This window comes from Apodemus sylvaticus, chromosome 1, assembly GCF_947179515.1.
Source record: "Apodemus sylvaticus chromosome 1, mApoSyl1.1, whole genome shotgun sequence".
Lineage (NCBI taxonomy): Eukaryota > Metazoa > Chordata > Mammalia > Rodentia > Muridae > Apodemus > Apodemus sylvaticus.
The window spans coordinates 43,745,960-43,764,492 of record NC_067472.1 but is presented as its reverse complement, the minus strand read 5'-3'; the positions used below and the strand labels follow the sequence as shown (position 1 = coordinate 43,764,492).

General features: G+C 39.7%; 1 protein-coding gene across 1 annotated transcript in view; it reads left to right on the top strand.

Moving 5' to 3' along the window:
* Trpm6 (transient receptor potential cation channel subfamily M member 6) overlaps nt 1-18,533 on the top strand; it is a 146,029-nt gene that overhangs the window by 42,092 nt on the left and 85,404 nt on the right. The window contains exons 7-15 of the mRNA XM_052188520.1: nt 2,926-3,094; nt 3,606-3,729; nt 6,140-6,212; nt 6,342-6,442; nt 10,686-10,820; nt 11,877-11,930; nt 13,006-13,146; nt 15,152-15,286; nt 16,842-17,122. Coding sequence (XP_052044480.1) covers nt 2,926-3,094; nt 3,606-3,729; nt 6,140-6,212; nt 6,342-6,442; nt 10,686-10,820; nt 11,877-11,930; nt 13,006-13,146; nt 15,152-15,286; nt 16,842-17,122 — 1,213 coding nt within the window. The remainder of the gene's footprint in view (nt 1-2,925; nt 3,095-3,605; nt 3,730-6,139; nt 6,213-6,341; nt 6,443-10,685; nt 10,821-11,876; nt 11,931-13,005; nt 13,147-15,151; nt 15,287-16,841; nt 17,123-18,533) is intronic.

Here is an 18,533-nt window from a genome sequence, read left to right as displayed (position 1 = left end):
ATCTCCCACAGGCAGGCCTAGAGGCCATCTCCCAGATGATTCTAGATCCCTTCTAATTGTCAACTCACACTGACCATGATAGATGTGGTTAGAAGTATTGGGTGCACGGTATATCTTTAATCAATGTCTGTTTCTTTCTTCCTCCTCTCTCTTGGTACAGTTGAATAGAAGTTCTTGTGAATTGGTGCCTGGTCTTCATACCTCACCAGGTGTCCTTGGAGGGATTGTATGTTTCTATTTGCCCTTCATATAATTTGACAGAATGAAGACATGTAACTACTGATTATTTAATTTAAAAAAAAAATCAAAGTATCTTTGAAATTGCTGACAAGCCTTCCTTACTAGCAAAAGTACTTAGAAATATAAAATAAAATGAAATAAAATAATAAATGAAATATAATGGCTCATGTTAGAGTTGCTGTAGGAATCCCTGGCCTCTAGACATTGGCCATGGAATGGGACCAATGGTAGTTTTGGGGGAGCTTCCATGTGTAAACACACACACCATTCTTAGGTATAAAATTGATATCAATGTTTCTTTTTTTGGTCAAAATTTGTCAAAATTTTATCAGTGTTTAACAGTCTTTCCCTCTTTACTAAACATAACATATTTTCCTGGCAATAGACATAGTTAACACACATCTAATTCTCATGCTATTGTACAGGATATAAGATCTCTTTATTTTTTCTTCTAGAGCTGGAGGTATAGATCAATGCTTGAATCTAGAATGTGGAAAAGCCCTGAAATTGGTCTTCAATACCCCTCAAAACTCTTATATATTTATATTATCTCAAGATTAATAACATTTTTAAAAATTGTATTACTTTGCACCATAATATGTCACTTTATCCATTTCACTTAGCTTTTGTAAGATATTGTTAGAGGAGCCCGAAATCTACCTGTGGTTATACTCACTGTATGCTTAATAGCATTTTAAAGATGGAGGTAATAATGAAGTAGGATTGAATGGAAAAGGAATGAAAGATTATTACACCAGTTAATTTGACTGCATGCACTAGTTGGGTACCTGCAACAGCCCATCATAGCATTTGTGGAGTGTAGGACAAGGATACACAATGATGCCCACATGCTGCTGTGACATATTTAAAAGCTTGAAATCAAATCAACACACTAATATGCTCAACTCGCTGGCCTTTGATATGTGCAAGCAAGGCTAGTTTATGTTTAGAATTCTTAGGTTTTATGAGAACTGAGTCAGAGTATCACAATGCAACAGAGGTGAGCCCCTCAACCTATTTGCTCTGTTTCTGTCTCTGGCTCAATCTGCAATTCCAGATGGGCTACACCCTGATATCCCCTGGATACGCAAGTTGGGATCAAATATCTTTTCTCCTACCTGTCTACTTTTCAAATCTTCCTCTTGCTTTGCAGAGGATGTACTTGGTTGAGAGGCCCAAGCAGCTCCCAGAAGCCAAGATCTTGGGCATATTATGAACCTCAGGAAGTGGGTTGTGAGCACAGACTTCTCTTGGAAGTCAGCCTGTTTAGACCCCTGTCTCAGTGAGGGGCTTTGCTGCTGTGAAGATACACTATGACCACAGCTACTCTCATAAAAGAAAAAATTTAATTGGGGCTGGCTTATAGCTTCAGAGGTTTAGCTCCATATCATCATGGAAGGAAACATGGCGGCAACAGGCAGACACAGTGCTGGAGAAGTGTTTGAAAGTTCTATATCTAGATCAGCAGACTGCAGGAAGGGAGTGAGACACTAGGCCTCACTTGAGCATCTGAAACCTCAAAGCCCCTTCCCCAGTGACACACTTCCTCCAACGAGGCCACACTTCCTCCAACAAGGCCACACTTCCTCCAACAAGGCCACACTTCCTAATAGTGCCTACCCTTATGAGCCTATGGGGGCATTTTCATTCAATCTAGCATAATCCCTATCTCTGAGGGTAAGGGATGGCAAGAGGAAGGCCACGGCATGGCCCTGAAAACACTTTACCCCAAGAAAAGTTCTTTGTTGCTCAGGATAAATACAAAACTTTTCCCACCAAATTTTCTCTGTTGAGATGTAGAATCAAATATATAAATTTAAAAATAATATATTGATTAATGAATAATGTTAAAATTTAAGTAGGATGATTAAAGTCAAACTGAGCATGGCAGCTCATGCTTGTGATATAGTACTCAAGAGGTTACTGGATTGTGAGTTTATGGCCAACCTCAGCTATGTGGCTAAAACTTGTTTCAAAATACCAAAAAGTCAGTTTTTAACATTTCCCTAACATTTCCCTAAATTGTCACCTTCTGCACCAGTTTATTGTCTATTCTTCCAGAGATTTCTGTCCACTTATAGAACATGCTACTGATATAGGTATGAGCATACATACATAGAAAATACTTATTTATACATGGGTCTTTGAAAATATGAATAGGATGTATTATAAATGTCAGTTTATACATTTTTCAATTTAGTAGATTTTATAAAAGAATCCTCCTCAGTTGCTGCAGCTTTTTTTGTAGGTAATACCTAATCATGATAAGAAATTCAAACACAGAAAGATATTCCATGCTGAAAAAAAAAAGACATTGAAGGTTGCCCTTGCCACCTTAAAAGTTACTGAGCTGACAAAACCTTGCTGATTTGATGAGTGGCAGAAACACTGTCTTCTTTGAAATTCTTTTGGATTTGTCACAATGAAACATTAAACAAGTTTTAAGTCCTTTTGAAATAGTTATTGAAAGCTTTTATTGATCTTTTACCCAGAAGAAGTTTGAAGATATCCTCAGCATATCTGCTACATTTTATCTGAAATACAAGTTTCTGATTTGGTGTGGATCTGATTAAGTAGAAAGATAACAGTAGCAGTTGAAGGATTTGAGTGTAGCATTCAAGGTGGGTGGCTGACAGAGACAGAGCAGCTTTGTAACAGTGGGGTACTATTTGCCACCTGAAACAGGCTCAAGACAAGGTGTGCCTGTGGTGGGGCTGGTGATGGAAGGAGGCCCCAATGTCATCCTCTGGGTATGGGAGACGGTCAAGAACAAGGAACCTGTGGTGGTATGCGAGGGTACAGGCAGAGCGGCTGACCTCTTGGCCTTCACCTACAAACATTTGGAGGACGGAGGGTGAGTTGTTGAGCCTTCCATTTTGAAAACACTGTGACTATTCATTCTTCCCCTTTGGACTGTGAAGCTGTGTAGTTTCCTGGGCTAGATACTGTCACAGCACAGGCTGAGACTGTCACTCCTCTTTCAGTGACTAGTCTTGGGTATTAGACTCCTACCTGTGACCAGGAGAGCTGCAGTCTTCATAGCTGAATAATGAACCACTATTTTAGGGGTTCAGGCTATTTAAGATTATTATGCCCAAACCACTAAAACTCATTGCTGTCTTAAGTTCTATCAGTTTGAGAATACTACCTTAGAATGTATTGCTCCAGGGGTCCTGGGAGATGAATACTCCTCACATTAAAATTTGTTCTTTTTTGCACACCTCTGTCCCTGCCATGCATTTGCTTCCTTCTCATGGGCTGTCTTGAGGTTGGCCTTCTCAGTAGGGTGCCCAGAGGCACCAGTACTACTGGCTTGGACTCTTCTTTGGGTTGCATCGAGTTATGCGCATTTATTTCTTTGCCAGGATTCTACGCCCTCAGGTGAAAGAAGAGATCTTCTGTTTGATTCAGAACATGTTCAACTTTAGTCTTAGACAGTCTAAACACCTTTTCCAAATTCTAATGGAGTGCATGGTACACAAGGATTCTGTAAGTATGATGAGTTGATGACTTTAAGAGGGCCACCTTCCAGAAATCAAACATTTGTTTCACATTAAAAAAAATACATGGAATACCTAGTTTGAACTTTGATGGATGTAATTCTGCAGAATTTGACCCTTGAGTTTTGTATACATGGTTTCCTGTTGCTCCACCTTCACTCTTGCCCTTTGTACTTTAAATGTCAGATTCTATCTGGGACAAAGCACTTAGAAAAATGGTATCATAGAAGAGTTATCAAACACCATACTTGCAAGGGCTGAATGAGTAGTTCCAGGTATTTAGTGAACTCATCTGCTGTTTTAGATGACCACATTGTAGCATCTTGAGTGAGACTTGCAGGAGGGTGCCCTGTGTTCATCGGACACAGGCAAATTTGAGAATCAAGCATGCAATAGCAAATGTAGGTCAGCTGAGCATGGTGACATACAACTTTAATTCCAGCATAGGCATAGGAATGGGCATGGGCATAGGCAGAGGCAGAAGCAGAGGCAGAGGCAGAAGCAGAGGCAGAGGCAGAGGCAGAGGCAGAGGCAGAGGCAGAGGCAGAGGCAGAGGCAGAGGCAGAGGCAGAGGCAGAGGCAGAGGCAGAGGCAGAGGCAGAGGCAGAGGCAGAGGAGGCAGTGGAACAGATTGTTGATCTTTGTAAGTTTGAGGCCAGCCTGGTTTATATGGTGGATTCCAGGCTAGGCAGAGCCACATAGTGAGACCCTGCCTCACAAAAAGCAAAGCAAAGCAAAGCAAATGGGCTATGACTATAATGAAGACTCAGGAGAGCTACTTTATGATTCAGGGAACTGATTCCAAAATTTGTATTGGTGACTACTAGGATAATGGGAAACAGAAAATTAGAGTAAAAATGCAGATACATTGTCATTTGTAGCAATCTCTCTAGAAATGGGAGGCTTAGCAAAATCATAAGGGGATTGTGTTGGTGCTGAAGCATCTGACCTTGCGAAACCAATGGAACAAGTTTTAGCCTGGCAAGAATGCACATGAAAAACCCTTTGGCATCTTCAGTGGCCACAGCCCTGTTTATAAGTAGCCACATGCTTTTAAATCTACTCTTTCATCTGAAATAGCCCCAGGACCACATTCAATATGTCAATGGTTGCTCAAGTTCACTTTTGAAATTATGCAGCTGAAGGCTAGACAATTTATATGATTTGTCCAGTCATCCAGTTAAGAAATGGCAGGCCTTATCTTTCAGTGCTTACTTCTTCCTGTCATTGTGTAATATAATTACTGAGCAGTGAGCAGCAGAAAGATCAAGGAGGGCTAAAGAAGATAATTGGGATGCTCACATCATAGCATAGGAGTTGGTGATTGAAGGTGGTTGGCCTATGCACATAGTAGCATGTTGGGTAAAAGGATCCAACACAACACACACACACACACACACACACACACACACACACACACACGCATATGCATAGTTTTAAAATAGGGCCTTGACTAGATTTTTTTTTTTTTAGTTGTGTCTTTTTATTCACAGAATCTTTGTCATTTTGTGGACATGTAACTTAGATTTAGTGGCTTTAAGATACATCCCAAGGTGGGCTAGTTAGATATAGTCCTACTTAGGACTGTAATTTGCCATTCCTGGATTTTTTTCCTCTGTCAGTGTGGCTTCCTATATTACATGAAATATAATTTCATTTGGAAAGGTGTAGTATGAATGTAAATAGGTACAGATGTAGATAAAGTCTAGAAAGGAGGCCAAAAAAGGACAATGCTAAAGGTAATGTGTACAAGGACAAAATGACACATGAGACATAAAGACGAAAACAATCTGTGGGGAGGGAGCAAAGGAGGGCACAAGAGGAGCAGGGAATGGAGAAACAAGAACCACAAAAACATCCCACTTTGCTAAAAATCTTACAACACATATGCTGATTTATTGTTCACACACTAGGATGTCCTGGCCACTTGGACACTGGGAAGACTGTAGCTCATTGTACCATCTCTAGGTTCATGGCCATCATACTGAGTTTAGGGTGAATATTTGAGGATTCACCGATCACTATGGAGTAAAGGTCTTAGTCTCTAAGTTTAAGTGAGCACAGGGCTCCCGCTTGTTTGCCGTTCTGCAGGAGGAATGAGTTGATTTGTATTGGGAGTTAGCATAGAGGCTCCCTGCCTGAGGCAGTTGAGTAGTAAGCTCCACCCCACATGGGATTTTTAAAGGTTATTTTGTTTCCCAAGGTGCTTCTAATTTTTATCACCTTATTTGAAACAGTTGTCCTTCTATAAATGAAATAGAATCACAGTGTTTTGAAATGGCAAAGTAAGGAATATGTTCTCTTGTGGCTTAAATGCTAACCTTATGGTATTATGCATTAGAAGGTATTTCTAAGGTAGATTCTAAACTGTGTGGCTTTCTGATTTTTCGCCATCACAGATTACCATATTTGATGCTGACTCTGAGGAGCACCAAGACCTTGATTTGGCCATCCTCACAGCTTTGCTGAAGGGTGAGTGACCTGGCAGATCTGTAGTTCCACCTCACTTGTAGTTCCTGGTCTCATGTTCTAGAAGTTTCTGTGTTTTTAATCTAGATATTTTTGAATAGAATATATTATTATTCCTTTCTTTTTCCCTAGGTACAAGCTTATCAATATCAGAACAATTAAATCTGGCAATGGCTTGGGATAGAATTGACATTGCCAAGAAACATATCCTAATTTATGGACAACATTGGAAGGTATAATGAAAACAACATTACTTGAAGAAAGAGTTTTACACATTGGTTTGTTGGGGGTGGTGGATAAAGACAAAACTGTAGGAGAACCAGTTATTATTGTGATGTCCAGGCACCCAGGGAAGCAAAGGCAGGCATCGTCCATGGTTTGTTTCCCTGAAAACAAAATGTCTCTGGCATTTTCAAGGCTGAAGTAGGAAGTTAAAAGATCAAAAGGCTGGAAAGATTTTAAATTTGTTTTTAGTGAGTGAGATTTTGCTTTTTATTACTTAGAACTTAAATATTATCTTAGTGTTTTTTACATAAAAATGTAATATTTATAGTAAAACATATAGAAGCTACCATAAGAAGACTAAAAGCAAAAAGATTCTTAGCCCTTAGACTCTTAACTGAAAAATACACTGTGTGTGTATGTGTATGTGTGTGTGTGTGTGTGTGTGTGTGTGTGTGTATGCCTTGTCTCTGTACTTGCCTTCTTTATACTCTGCCATTAGTGATGTTGAAAAGGATCAGACTAGATCACAACATTAACATGCCTATAGGAATCCCTTGTAACTAAACCAAGATTAAAGCTGGTGTGGTCTGGATTGACCTTGCAAGTGGCAAACAAAGATGAAGGGAATGATTATTGTCAAGGGAAAAACCTTATTCCACAAGTTGTTCTTGGAAAGGCTTGTGGGTCATTCTCAACGTCAGCATCCCATGAGTGAAGGCCATTCTGCTTCATGTCACACCACTGACACTTGGGCTGAGATAACAGTTGTCCAGGATAAGTTGTAGACACTTTAGCTAAAAGTACTGGCTCTGCTTGAGAGCCTGCAGTTATTTGATAGATGACGAGATGGGGAGACAGGACTTGGCCTCTTTGTCTTCATATTGCCTGTTCCTTTCCTGCTCAGTTTTGAGTCATACTCTGCATGTAGAAATGCTGGTCATTTGAGCAATGATTTGTTCAAGAGTGAAATGAAGGGTTAACTTGACCACTGCCAGCCGGAGTGGGTCTGTGTTTTTCTACTTATGCATTCATTCTCCTCTACTTAAACACCAACATTCCTTCATCCTTGCAATGAGACCAAGAAGTTTGTGCAAGAAAGAACAGATAATACTCTGAAGCTCTCGAATGGAGCTGAACATTTCTTAGTTCACCAAGTATAAGACCAGGATGCTTGTGCCTAAGAGGAATATTGTTTGAAACTGTGGTTATGACTAGTGGACAGTCACCAAATCTTAGATAACTCCCCTAAAAGAATCAGTCAAAGCCAGCAGCCTTTTGTTGGAGTGAGCAGCCTGTCTCCTCTGGCTTGAGCTCATTTCTACTGTTACCATGCTGCATGTTGCTACCCTCTGCTATCCATGACAGAAATCAGTGAAAAACAGGAAAATGTATCCAATATTACTGATAATACAAATTAATATTTTACTAAAAATGTAAGTTGTGACTATACTTCAGTTGTGTTTCATTCAAGCTAACACATGCACAGGGTTTAAAATATCAAATAAGGTTAGAAGACTATGAAAATTATGATTTTCTGCTACAGTGAGCCCTTATACTTGACATTTTTGACTGTTCTAGTACTTGTAACTTCTAAATTTTATCACATAATACCTTCTGATTCTCCACTCTTAGAAACTTCTTGGCCTTTCTGTCTTGTGATGCTCACCCTGTAGTGTCCAAGACTGTCTTCTGGTTTTGGTGCTTTGTTGTGTTATTCTGGGATTTCTCTCACTAGCCATGAGATCTTCTTTGCTATGTTTCCTATTCCTCAAGATTCCTTTTCTAGCATTACTCTTTGGTAATGATGGCATGTATTAGCAATTTCCCAAGAAAGAGCATAAAAGATAAATCTTCAGAGGACCTAACATATGGCTATATTTTAACTCATGATTAGAGATATTTTTAAAATTTTTCTTCTTATTATTTTGTTGGTGGTGGTGGAGGTTGGGATGATGGTAGTGTTGTTGTGGTGGTGGTGTGGGTTTGTGTATGTGTGAGTGTGCACATGCCATGATACCCAAGTGGAGATGAGAGGGCAGTTTTGTGGAGTCCGTTCTTTCCTTATACTTTAACAAAGGCTCTAAGGATTCATCTCAGGGAGCCGTGCTTTCAGGGTAAAGGCATTTGCCTGTTCTAGAACTGATTTTTTTTTCCTGTAGGATTTTGAATGCCTAGTACTGCATTGACAAATGAGCATAATTCTGTCTTTAGACCCTTTGCTGCCATTTTGTTCTTTCCTGGAAGTTTTAAAGATTTACTTTCTCCAAGGTTTGAAAATTTCACAATACTGTGGGTTAGGTCTTGTTTTTGTTACTTTTCCATTCCGTTGATAAAACTTTATGAACAAGGCAACTTATAAAAGAAAGCATTTAATTGAACTTAACGTTTCAGAGGGTCAGAGTCTAGGATGGTGGATTAAAAGCATGGTGGCAGGAACAGAACATGTGAAAGCTCACAAGTCAAAACCACAAGCAGAAGGCAGAGAGCCACACTGGAGTAGTGCAAGTCTTTTTAACTTTAAAGCCTACTCCCAGTGACACACCATCTCCAACAAGGCCACCCCTTTCAGTCCTTCTCAAACAGTTCCACCAACTAGTGACCAACCATTCAGTTATATGAGCCTGTGGGGGCCATTCCTATTCAGAACATCTACAGATTCATTATGAACATTATTTTGAACTTGCACTCATGATTCTGTTCCTGTGGTTCCTTCTGCTTTTTCCTGGATTCCTGTTTTCTGACTATTTCATCAATTGCTGCTCATTGCACCTCTTGCTTTTCTTGGGTTTATGTTTGTGTTTTCCAGGTTTTCTCAGACTCAGTGAAGCCTTTCTTTTTTTGGTAACATAGGGTTAGTTTACAAATTCCTAAGAGTACATTTGATTTCTGAGTGGACATTCTTCCCTCTGTGTTCAATGGCACCAGGGATTTCCAAAACTATGCCTAATTTTGGAGCCATTCCTCCTGAATCATTTGGTTCCAACTAGCTTTTTGAGCCATTTGTGTTAAACATTTTACTCAAGGGTAAAGACAGACAGAGAGATGATTTGTGCCCTATTAGTGTGAACTTCAGCAAAAGGTTGTCTGACGCTGTTTGCCGGGGAACTCCCTTCAGGGTGAGCACATTCATGTCTTCTCTTTCATTGGTGATGGTGCTAGGAAAGAAACGTCTGAACCATCTAGAAGGTAGAAGCCTCTCTGTTGTAAAGGGTGAGCCTTTTCTTAAGTCATTAACTCATCATATCTACAGAATCCTTGTATATTATATACTCTATTAGAATTTGGAAAAAGGTACTTAGCTGTCTAAGGCTAAAGTTGAACTTTGTCCTCATTGCCTTCTAAGTTCTTCATTGTACTTCAATGTATGTTGTTGTTGTTGTTGATTTATTTCTGAGAATTGCTTTGTGCACATTAGTTGCTCACACATAGTTACGTACCCACCTGATTGCTTTTGCATGTCTTATACAGTGGACACACTGTGTTAGTTTTACTGGGTAGTTTCTACTAACAGTTCAACTGTGTATGGTACCAGCATTAGACTGTGCATGTGTACATTCACTTCACATGGTATTACTGTTATGTAGCATAGATCAGTGTTCTGAAGTTTCTCATTTCAACTGTTTGGCTTTGGGTGAACTGTTGACACAACCACAACTTGACCAACTGCTTTCCATATTCCATTCTGAGGTTCTCATTTCCTCCAAATCCAGTCACCCCCACTCCTGCCTAGTACTTGCGAATTGATTTATTCAAATAAATTCCTCTGCTATGGTTTTAGTAGAATTTTTGAAAGGGGAATATTAAATGAAAATTTCTAATATATTATTTATACCCCCAATCCAGGTAAAGTATAAATGGAGGAATGATGGTACCCCAAAACATACAAGTGAACAAACAACAAAATTGAAAACAAAACTTAAAATAATTCAATAGTCAAATGAATTATTTTTCCAATAGTCAAATGAATTTACTTCCATCTCCAAACTAAAAGCAAACCCAGAAAAGCTTAAATTTTCGATAGAATTCCCTTTAAGACTCACCATCAGATTGGGGGACTTTGAGGGTGTCATAGTGTTTGCATTTTTTCTCATACAAGAACAGGAATCATTCTTGACTATGTCTTCAGTTAGGCCCTGAGCATTTCTTCAGAAGATTGTATTTTATGATATCTATGTAGAGTTATCTATGTAGAGTTATTATTTTTTTACATTAATTGTCTTCATACCTCTTCCTTCTTTGTACCTCTCGAAGCCTGGTGCTCTAGAACAAGCAATGTTAGATGCCTTAGCGATGGATCGAGTGGATTTTGTGAAACTCTTGATAGAGAATGGGGTGAACCTCCACCGTTTTCTCACCATCCCCCGGCTGGAAGATCTCTATAACACGGTGAGTACAGGATTTGTTTGCTAGTTAGCTTAGGGCTTGCCTATCTTCCCCAATGCTTGTGTACCAGCATCATCTTCAGAAATGCAGACTTACTGTCCAACTTAAGTCACAACATTACAAATTTCAATTGATTTTAAGACAGACACAAATATGAATAAGAACAAATTTTATGTGGAATATCTTGGCCTAAAGCTACTATTAATGTGTTGCTCTTGGTCCAATGAGATGGATCACTGGGTGAAGGCACTTGTGGCCAAGGCTGACAACCAAGTTCAACCCTTGAGACCTTAATAGTGGAAGGAGAAAACTGACTTCAGCAAGTTATTCTTTGACTTCCATGTGTGCACACTTATACACACACACATACACACACACACACACACACACACCAAATACAAAAATGTTCTTAAAACATCTCTGTCCAAATCTCTTTGTTGAAATGGCTCTGGCTTCCATTGTGAAAATTACCATTGCTCATGCCAAGTACCTTCCTGTACCTTTCAATAATGTCCTCTCCTCACAGAACATTCACGTCTGACTTTCTCATTGTTCCGGTTAGTTAACAGAGATCTCTTTCTAGAATTTGAAATACCTGTAGCTTCTGAGCACACACACCTTCGCACTGCTGGCTAATTTTAGGATATGTACTACTCCCCATTTTCTATTACTGTGAACACTTGAACCATTTAGAAAGCTGCACATCATAAGGACTCAACAAAATACTGATTGATAGAACGTACTTATGTGCAAAGAGATGTGATTATTTGATAGAATTTATATATATTAAAAGATAGTAAAAATGCTCAAAATTTATGGTTTTTAGCATACAACATCCTTATATCCTTGTTAGCTCTGTGTATCTGTGTTGAAAACTATTTTCGAATGATCATAGATTCTCTTAGGAAACCCCCTCTTTTAGGATGAAGCAGTCTAAGTTTCAGTACCAAAGATTTCACCGATTTTTGATATTCTGGGTTACCCATCTTCTGAAATAAGCTGCCTCCAATACATGATCATTAAAGGAAATGATTCTTTTTCTTCTGTTTTTAATCACAGAAACAAGGACCAACTAATAAGTTTTTGCGTCATCTTGTCCAAGATGTAAAGCAGGTAACTTAACTATGACAGTTGTAAATACTCTTTGCATACTACCTTATCTTTGAGATAGTGGAATGAATGTTTGTAAAATTTTATTGTGAATGATTTACTCTTTGTATGTAGGATTCTAAATGCCTTAATCGCCAAATTTTACTCTTCTTGGTCTCCCCACATGGTTTCTGGTTTTAAAGTTTGGCCCATCAAATAAGTGACACTCACCATGGCAAACATACTCAGAGGGGTGTAGTTCAGCGACACAATGCTCATGTAAGACCCTGAGTTCCACTGTCACCACCTCACAAACAGAAACATAACAAACAGGCCAGATTTTGTGGGTCATGCTTATGATTCTAGCTCTCAGGAGGCTGAGGCATGAGGATCTAGATTGTATGGATAGGTTGGGCTACATATTTGACCCCATCCTGAAAGAAGCAATCAAAATAAGCAAAGAAACATAATCAATGGACCATCCAGCCAGTGGATTATGGTCATCACACAGCCACTTAGAATGTCAGCAGCACAGGTCTTCGGGTGATGCCAAGTGTATAACTTCAGATGTTTTCTGTTGACATTGTTTTGAGTACCAGTGGCCTCTTAGGGGTGCAAACAACGGTTTAGTGCATCTAAGCCCTATTGCAGGCACTTAGGGTGGTTCAATATCCTCGTGTGTGATTCGCTGAGAGTGTTCTCACTGGATGTTGAATAAAACAAATCATGAAAACTTAAACTTTCATTTGTCAGTGTGGTAAAAAGCCACCCACAGTACATTTTAAGAGTTCTGTCACTTTTTAAAGCTTGGTATCTCATTGAATAGAGTGTGGACTTTTTGCTTCGGTTGATGCAGTTGGAAAGTCAGATGAAGGAATATCTTTACTTAGTAGATTTACAGTAAGCAAAATTGCCTACTCTGATATAAGTTGCATTCATTTAAGCTAGAGCAAAATGACTTGCCTAAATTATTTTCTAAGACTATATCTCAATATGCCGAAGAGAAAGGGACAGATAAATTAACTGCTGTTTTCTGAAAGTACAGTAAAAGAGACAGATAAGAAAACTGGAAGGTGTGACTTCATGTTCTTTGTTATAGCACACCCTTCTCTCGAGCTATAGAATAACACTCATCGACATTGGACTGGTAATAGAGTACCTCATTGGTGGAGCCTATCGGAGCAGCTACACTAGGAAAAGTTTCAGAGTTCTCTACAACAACCTCTACAGAAAACACAAGGTAACATCATTGGAAAGTACTCCAATGAGAGGGCAGGAAATTAAGAATTATGGTTTTAGGAAAATGGCTGACGGAGTCCCAGAAGCAGTAGCTTCTGTTATGGGCCTTCTATGTGAGGGCATGTCACCTGCTATACATAGAGTACTGTGCTAATGTTTTTCATGCTGGCATGACATGAATAGAAAACTTCTTCCAGGAAACATATTGATGAATAAATTACCCACAATACAAAGCAGGATGTTGTATGTGCTGTATTGACAAAGAAGCGGCGTGGTGAATCTGGCAATAGAGCAGCTGCTTCTTTTTTTCCTCTCGTAAACAAAGCGGTCAAAGGTCAAACACTTAATAGATTTACTTCTATAAACTAACAATGGCCTATAGTTTGGAGACTGAATATTGGGCTAAACACAAAATTATTTTCTTAGAAGATGAAAATGGAATGAGCTTAAAAAGAGAAATGCTTTTACAGATGAGAATATGTTTTCTGTCATAGTTTTGGGGTACCAAGATTATAAAGGGAGAGTTGTCATCACAGACCCATAGCTGGAGGAGCCTCATTCTTTTAAGAGATACAGACACCAGACAAAGAGCATTGGAAATTAATGCTGAGAGAAGGGTGGGAACAGAGGGCATAGTGCTCAGTCTCAGGGTGGGGTTCTGCAGTGACACTGAGACCTTTGTCATGGGTGGAGAGAGATGAGTCTGGAATGTGGCTTGGGAGGAGGTCCCATGAAGAACCTGGAATATCCAGCTACTTTGGACCTTTAGAAAGAATTGGAGGAAGTGGTTTTCCTCCATTTAAGTTTCCATTTAAGTTTAGGAAGTGAAAAGAACAACCCCCAAAACTATGAAAGTTTCCATCTTGTGGAGGAAATAACTTGTCCAAAGATTTTGGAGGCCAAAAGACACCCAGTGTCAGCCTCTGCCTTTGAAAAGAGTGACACTGCTGTGTGAAAGTGGGGACAAGGTCACCATGTGGCTTTGGTGAAGCCATTTCACTGCTTACTAAGAGGCTTCGTTCCTGTTCTTTCTGAAATGGCCCATCAGTGTCACATGTCCCATTTCACTAGTTGCTTTTCCCTAAGGTTGAAGATGGTGCTTCAGAGTAGACTGCAAGCAGACCACAGTGCTAATACCTATATGGTATGGAGTAGTGTGGTCTGACCTTGAATCTTATTTGTCTCCTTACTTGGTATATGAAATATAACCTGTCTGTGTTCTCATTCTTCTGTCTAAGAACCGGGTGTATTAATGTCCTGTTCATAAAATTGTGAGAATACCAACAACCTTCCAATCCTTGTTACAGAGCAAGCTTTGAGTGACTTGGCAATAATAGTCATTATGGTTATTAGCATATTAATATGGGTAATTCTCTATTACATTAATAATGAAAATAACTTGGGTGTTGTCTCTGAAGTACTGACTTTATTCTATGTTTACTTTTTATCCTTAGAACACAAAGTGAAAGAGTGTAGAGTAGGGGTTTTCCAAACCTCTGGTTTGTGTCTCAGGCTCTTACGTCAGTCCCCATTTATCTCTTGTTTCTCCTTGTGAACGCTTCATTTGATGGCCATGCACTAGAGATATCGTATATCACCTGGAAAAATTCCAGAACTTTCTAACTTCATTATAACCTTGTGAATGGAAACGTTTTCTTATCAAAACTATAAAATTTTATTACCTCGTTTGAACTAGGCTTGAGGCTCTTGATTCTAAAGGAATTTCCACATAGGAAAGGAATTCAGATGCATAATATGGAACAAAAGAGTATGCTTTCTAAGATGTCAGGCAATAGCAGTGTTTATCAGAAGGAGACTGGGAGATGCTATTGAGTGAGTAATCTACAGAGACATTAATCATGGACAAGAGATAGAAGTGTTGAGTATTTGAGAAGACGCATATTTATCTTTCATTGTTGTCTGGAAAGAACCTGATGCCACTACAATAATCTTTTTTTGTTTATCTCCCTTTTGTTTTCTTTAATAAACAAAATAATAACATATAGGGTGTGGCCAGTTTTGCTCAGGGCTTTTCCCAGCACCCTCTTCATCAGAGACATTCATTGGGAACTAGAAAGGAGTCTTCAGAAAGCACACTGCACTCCCAGTTCTTCAGGACTGCCCAGCCCTACAAATCCAAGGTACACTCCTTTGTTTGTAGAATTGAAAATGAAGTTGGTTTTGCAGACTGAGATGACTTCTTCATTGACACTGGAGAAAGGGAGGTGCCAATGAAGAATCATTCCCCAGTGTCATAAATAAACACACGATGTGATTCACAAGGATTACTGCTGGAACTGCTGGTCTTCAGCAGCACAGAGTATTGACCCAGCTATTGTTTACACTTGTCCCTCTGGTTCTCTTCCTTGTTTCTACCTCTGCCCTGTGCAGTTGGTGACAGAGGTAGGCTGTGTACACCATGGTATTACGTATTCAATTAGCCTAACATGACACTCTTAACTTGCCCACTCAAGCCTGTTGCTATGAGCCACTCCCTTTGTAGCACTCTGTTCTTGGAAGGTGGTCCTTTTGTATCTTCCTTTCCCCAACAAAGTCTTTCTGGAAGTTAGTTTTATCTTAATTTTCAGTATAACAAAGATAATGATTGTGTATCTTTAGTCTACTCTTCTCTGGGGCAGAGTGCTTTTGCTTAAGTATTTCCATGGAAATCACGCTCTGGTGGCAGGAAGATACCATTCCACAGCTGCCCGCATGGTCCTTAGTTACTATTAATGAACAGAATATTTTTTAAATCTATAGAAAGATGGGAGAAACACCCTCATAGTTTTTGATATGATGCCTCAAATTACAAATAATTATTTAAAAACTTTTGTTATTTTTGAAGCATTGTGTGGAGTACTTGGTTGACTTGGGAAGATGATCAGGTAGAGGTGAATGATGTGGTGACTGAAAAATAGTTCTGCATTTCTTGAGATGGTAATCCTTACCCAAGGCACTGATTCAGAGACAGGAAGCTGTACAAAGAAACACAGGGAATTTGGGTGGCATGTTGGGTGATCTAGAAAGGGTGAGCTTGCGGGGGAGGGGGACGATGCTTCAGAATAAAATAAAGCTGACAGATCCACTTGAACATATGGCTGGCAGTGCTAGTGACATTCTTCAAAGGAACGATCACCTTGTTAATGTACAAGTAGAGAATGTTTAAAATAGAATTCTTACTTACCCAAATAGATTGCATCAAAGTGCACATTGTGCTTGCTGGTTTATCCTATGATATTCTACATGTTTTTGAGACCAGGTTTTATGAGAGAGTCAGGACTATGTTTGAACTCTGTCTTCCCCGCCTTCTAAATTCTGCATTGTAGTTCAATAAAATATGTGGTTTTGTTTGATGGCTTGTTTGTTTTGTTTTATTTCTGAGAATTGAGCCCAGGGCTTTGTGCACATCAATTGGTCACCATGCTACAGAGCTCTATCCCCAGCTGATTGCTTTTGTATGCTCTTAGACAGTGGGCACACTGGGTCAGCTTAGCTGGATAGTTTCTACTAACTGTTCCACTATGGTGGATCTCTGAGCTCTTTTTGTTTCTTTTGCTTTCTTTTTTTTTTCTTCAGTACTGGGATCTCACATAGGTAGTAATTATTTTAAAAAGTATCTCTAGGATACATGCTGTATTACATTTAGCTGAACATCATGCATCTGCGTCCTTAGGACTTTGTTTTCCTTTGCAATAGGACAAGCCTGAAGACACTCATAAATCAAAGAAGAAGCCCAAGGAAAGAGACAGCCTGTCAGAGGAACCCGGGGCTGCTGACTTTATCTATCCATACAATGACCTGCTGGTGTGGGCGGTGCTCATGAAGAGGCAGAAGATGGCCATGTTCTTCTGGCAGCATGGAGAGGAGGCCACAGTCAAGGCAGTCATTGCTAGTATTCTCTACAGAGCCATGGCCCGCGAAGCTAAGGAGAGCAACATGGTGGATGACACTTCAGAGGAGTTGAAAAATTACTCAGAGTAGGTCTTCTCTCTTCACACTAAACACCAACAATTTGAGAATGTGGAGACATGTTTCTCTCTCTCATTTCACCAGGGGATAAATAGACTTGCTTAGAAGTGCATATTTTATTCAAGCATTCTGCTCTCCGTCCCCTTACAGCAATAGAACCAGCAGGCTGTATAGATGGTTTTATGGGGGGGGGGTGTTGTAAGAGAATTGACTGAAGTGATGATGGTAGCGGAGAACTCCCAACACAACTCTGTGGAGCCTGGAGACCCAGGCATGCCAGAAGCCTGGCTGAGCCCATGTCCAGAGGCTGCAGAACCACTGTGGCCATGGTGGGATCCTCGTTGAAGGTCTGTGAACTGGGGACAGGCCAGTGCTGCTGCTGCTGTGTGGTGGAATCTTCAAGCTTCAGAGCCTGGACTGCTGGTGTCCAGGGCAGGTGACAGGTGTCTCACCTCTCAGGGGCAGAGGCCAATTCATTTTCTGCACTTATCCTTTCTGGGCCCCTTGAGAGACCAGGTAGTGCCCATACAATTTGAAAAGGCATCTTTCTCAAGTAATCCACTTAGTCTCTCATGCCAAGCCCTGGAAACACCATCACAGACACAGTATAATGTGGAGTTTTAGGTATTTCTTAGTCCTGTTCACCCAGTAGCCATTGTTAACTACAACCCTGCATCTTTCATCCACTCTTGTAGTAAAGGGTCCATAAAGGTTTGAAGGAACTCTGTGGAATACAGAAGAGCTGAGTCCCATGAGTAACTACTTTTTGAATTGTGCAGGTCAGCCTTTAGTTCCTTAAGGCAACTGATGATTTTGAAATGAATGACATCGATACTCTTTGGAGTCTGAAGTTTTCAATGTTGCTAAAATTTCTGCTTACCTTAGGTGTCTTTCAGGCTGGGGAAGCAAACACACACACTGCAGCAAAGAATTAGAAAGCCATGGTTGGGACTGCAAAGCAGTGGAGCTGTTTCCACTAACCTGATTACTCAAGTGCAATAGGCCTGGAAACAGAGAACAGAGCCATTTTCTGTGAAGGACAGACCTAACCTATAACTCGATTTCCTGAACTAGAGCATTTTCAGAGAAGAAAGTGGCCTAGGAAATTTTCTGAGAGTTTCTGGGTCTAGTTTGTTAAATATCTAAGGATTTTGTAACTAATAACAACAATAATAGCAATAGCAATAGTAATAGTATAATATAATAGTAACAATAATAATAACGATAATAGTGAAAACATGGTACCATGATGCTTCTTGCACACTATAGGGTTTTGTTTTTGTTTTTGTTTTTTATGTCAGAATTTCTCTATTAGTTCGTATCATGTAGACCTGCCTACACCAGGCTGGATATAGCACATCATACAACATGGGATAGCTTCTGTCACAAACACTGAATTCTATTCTGAGTTACCATGAA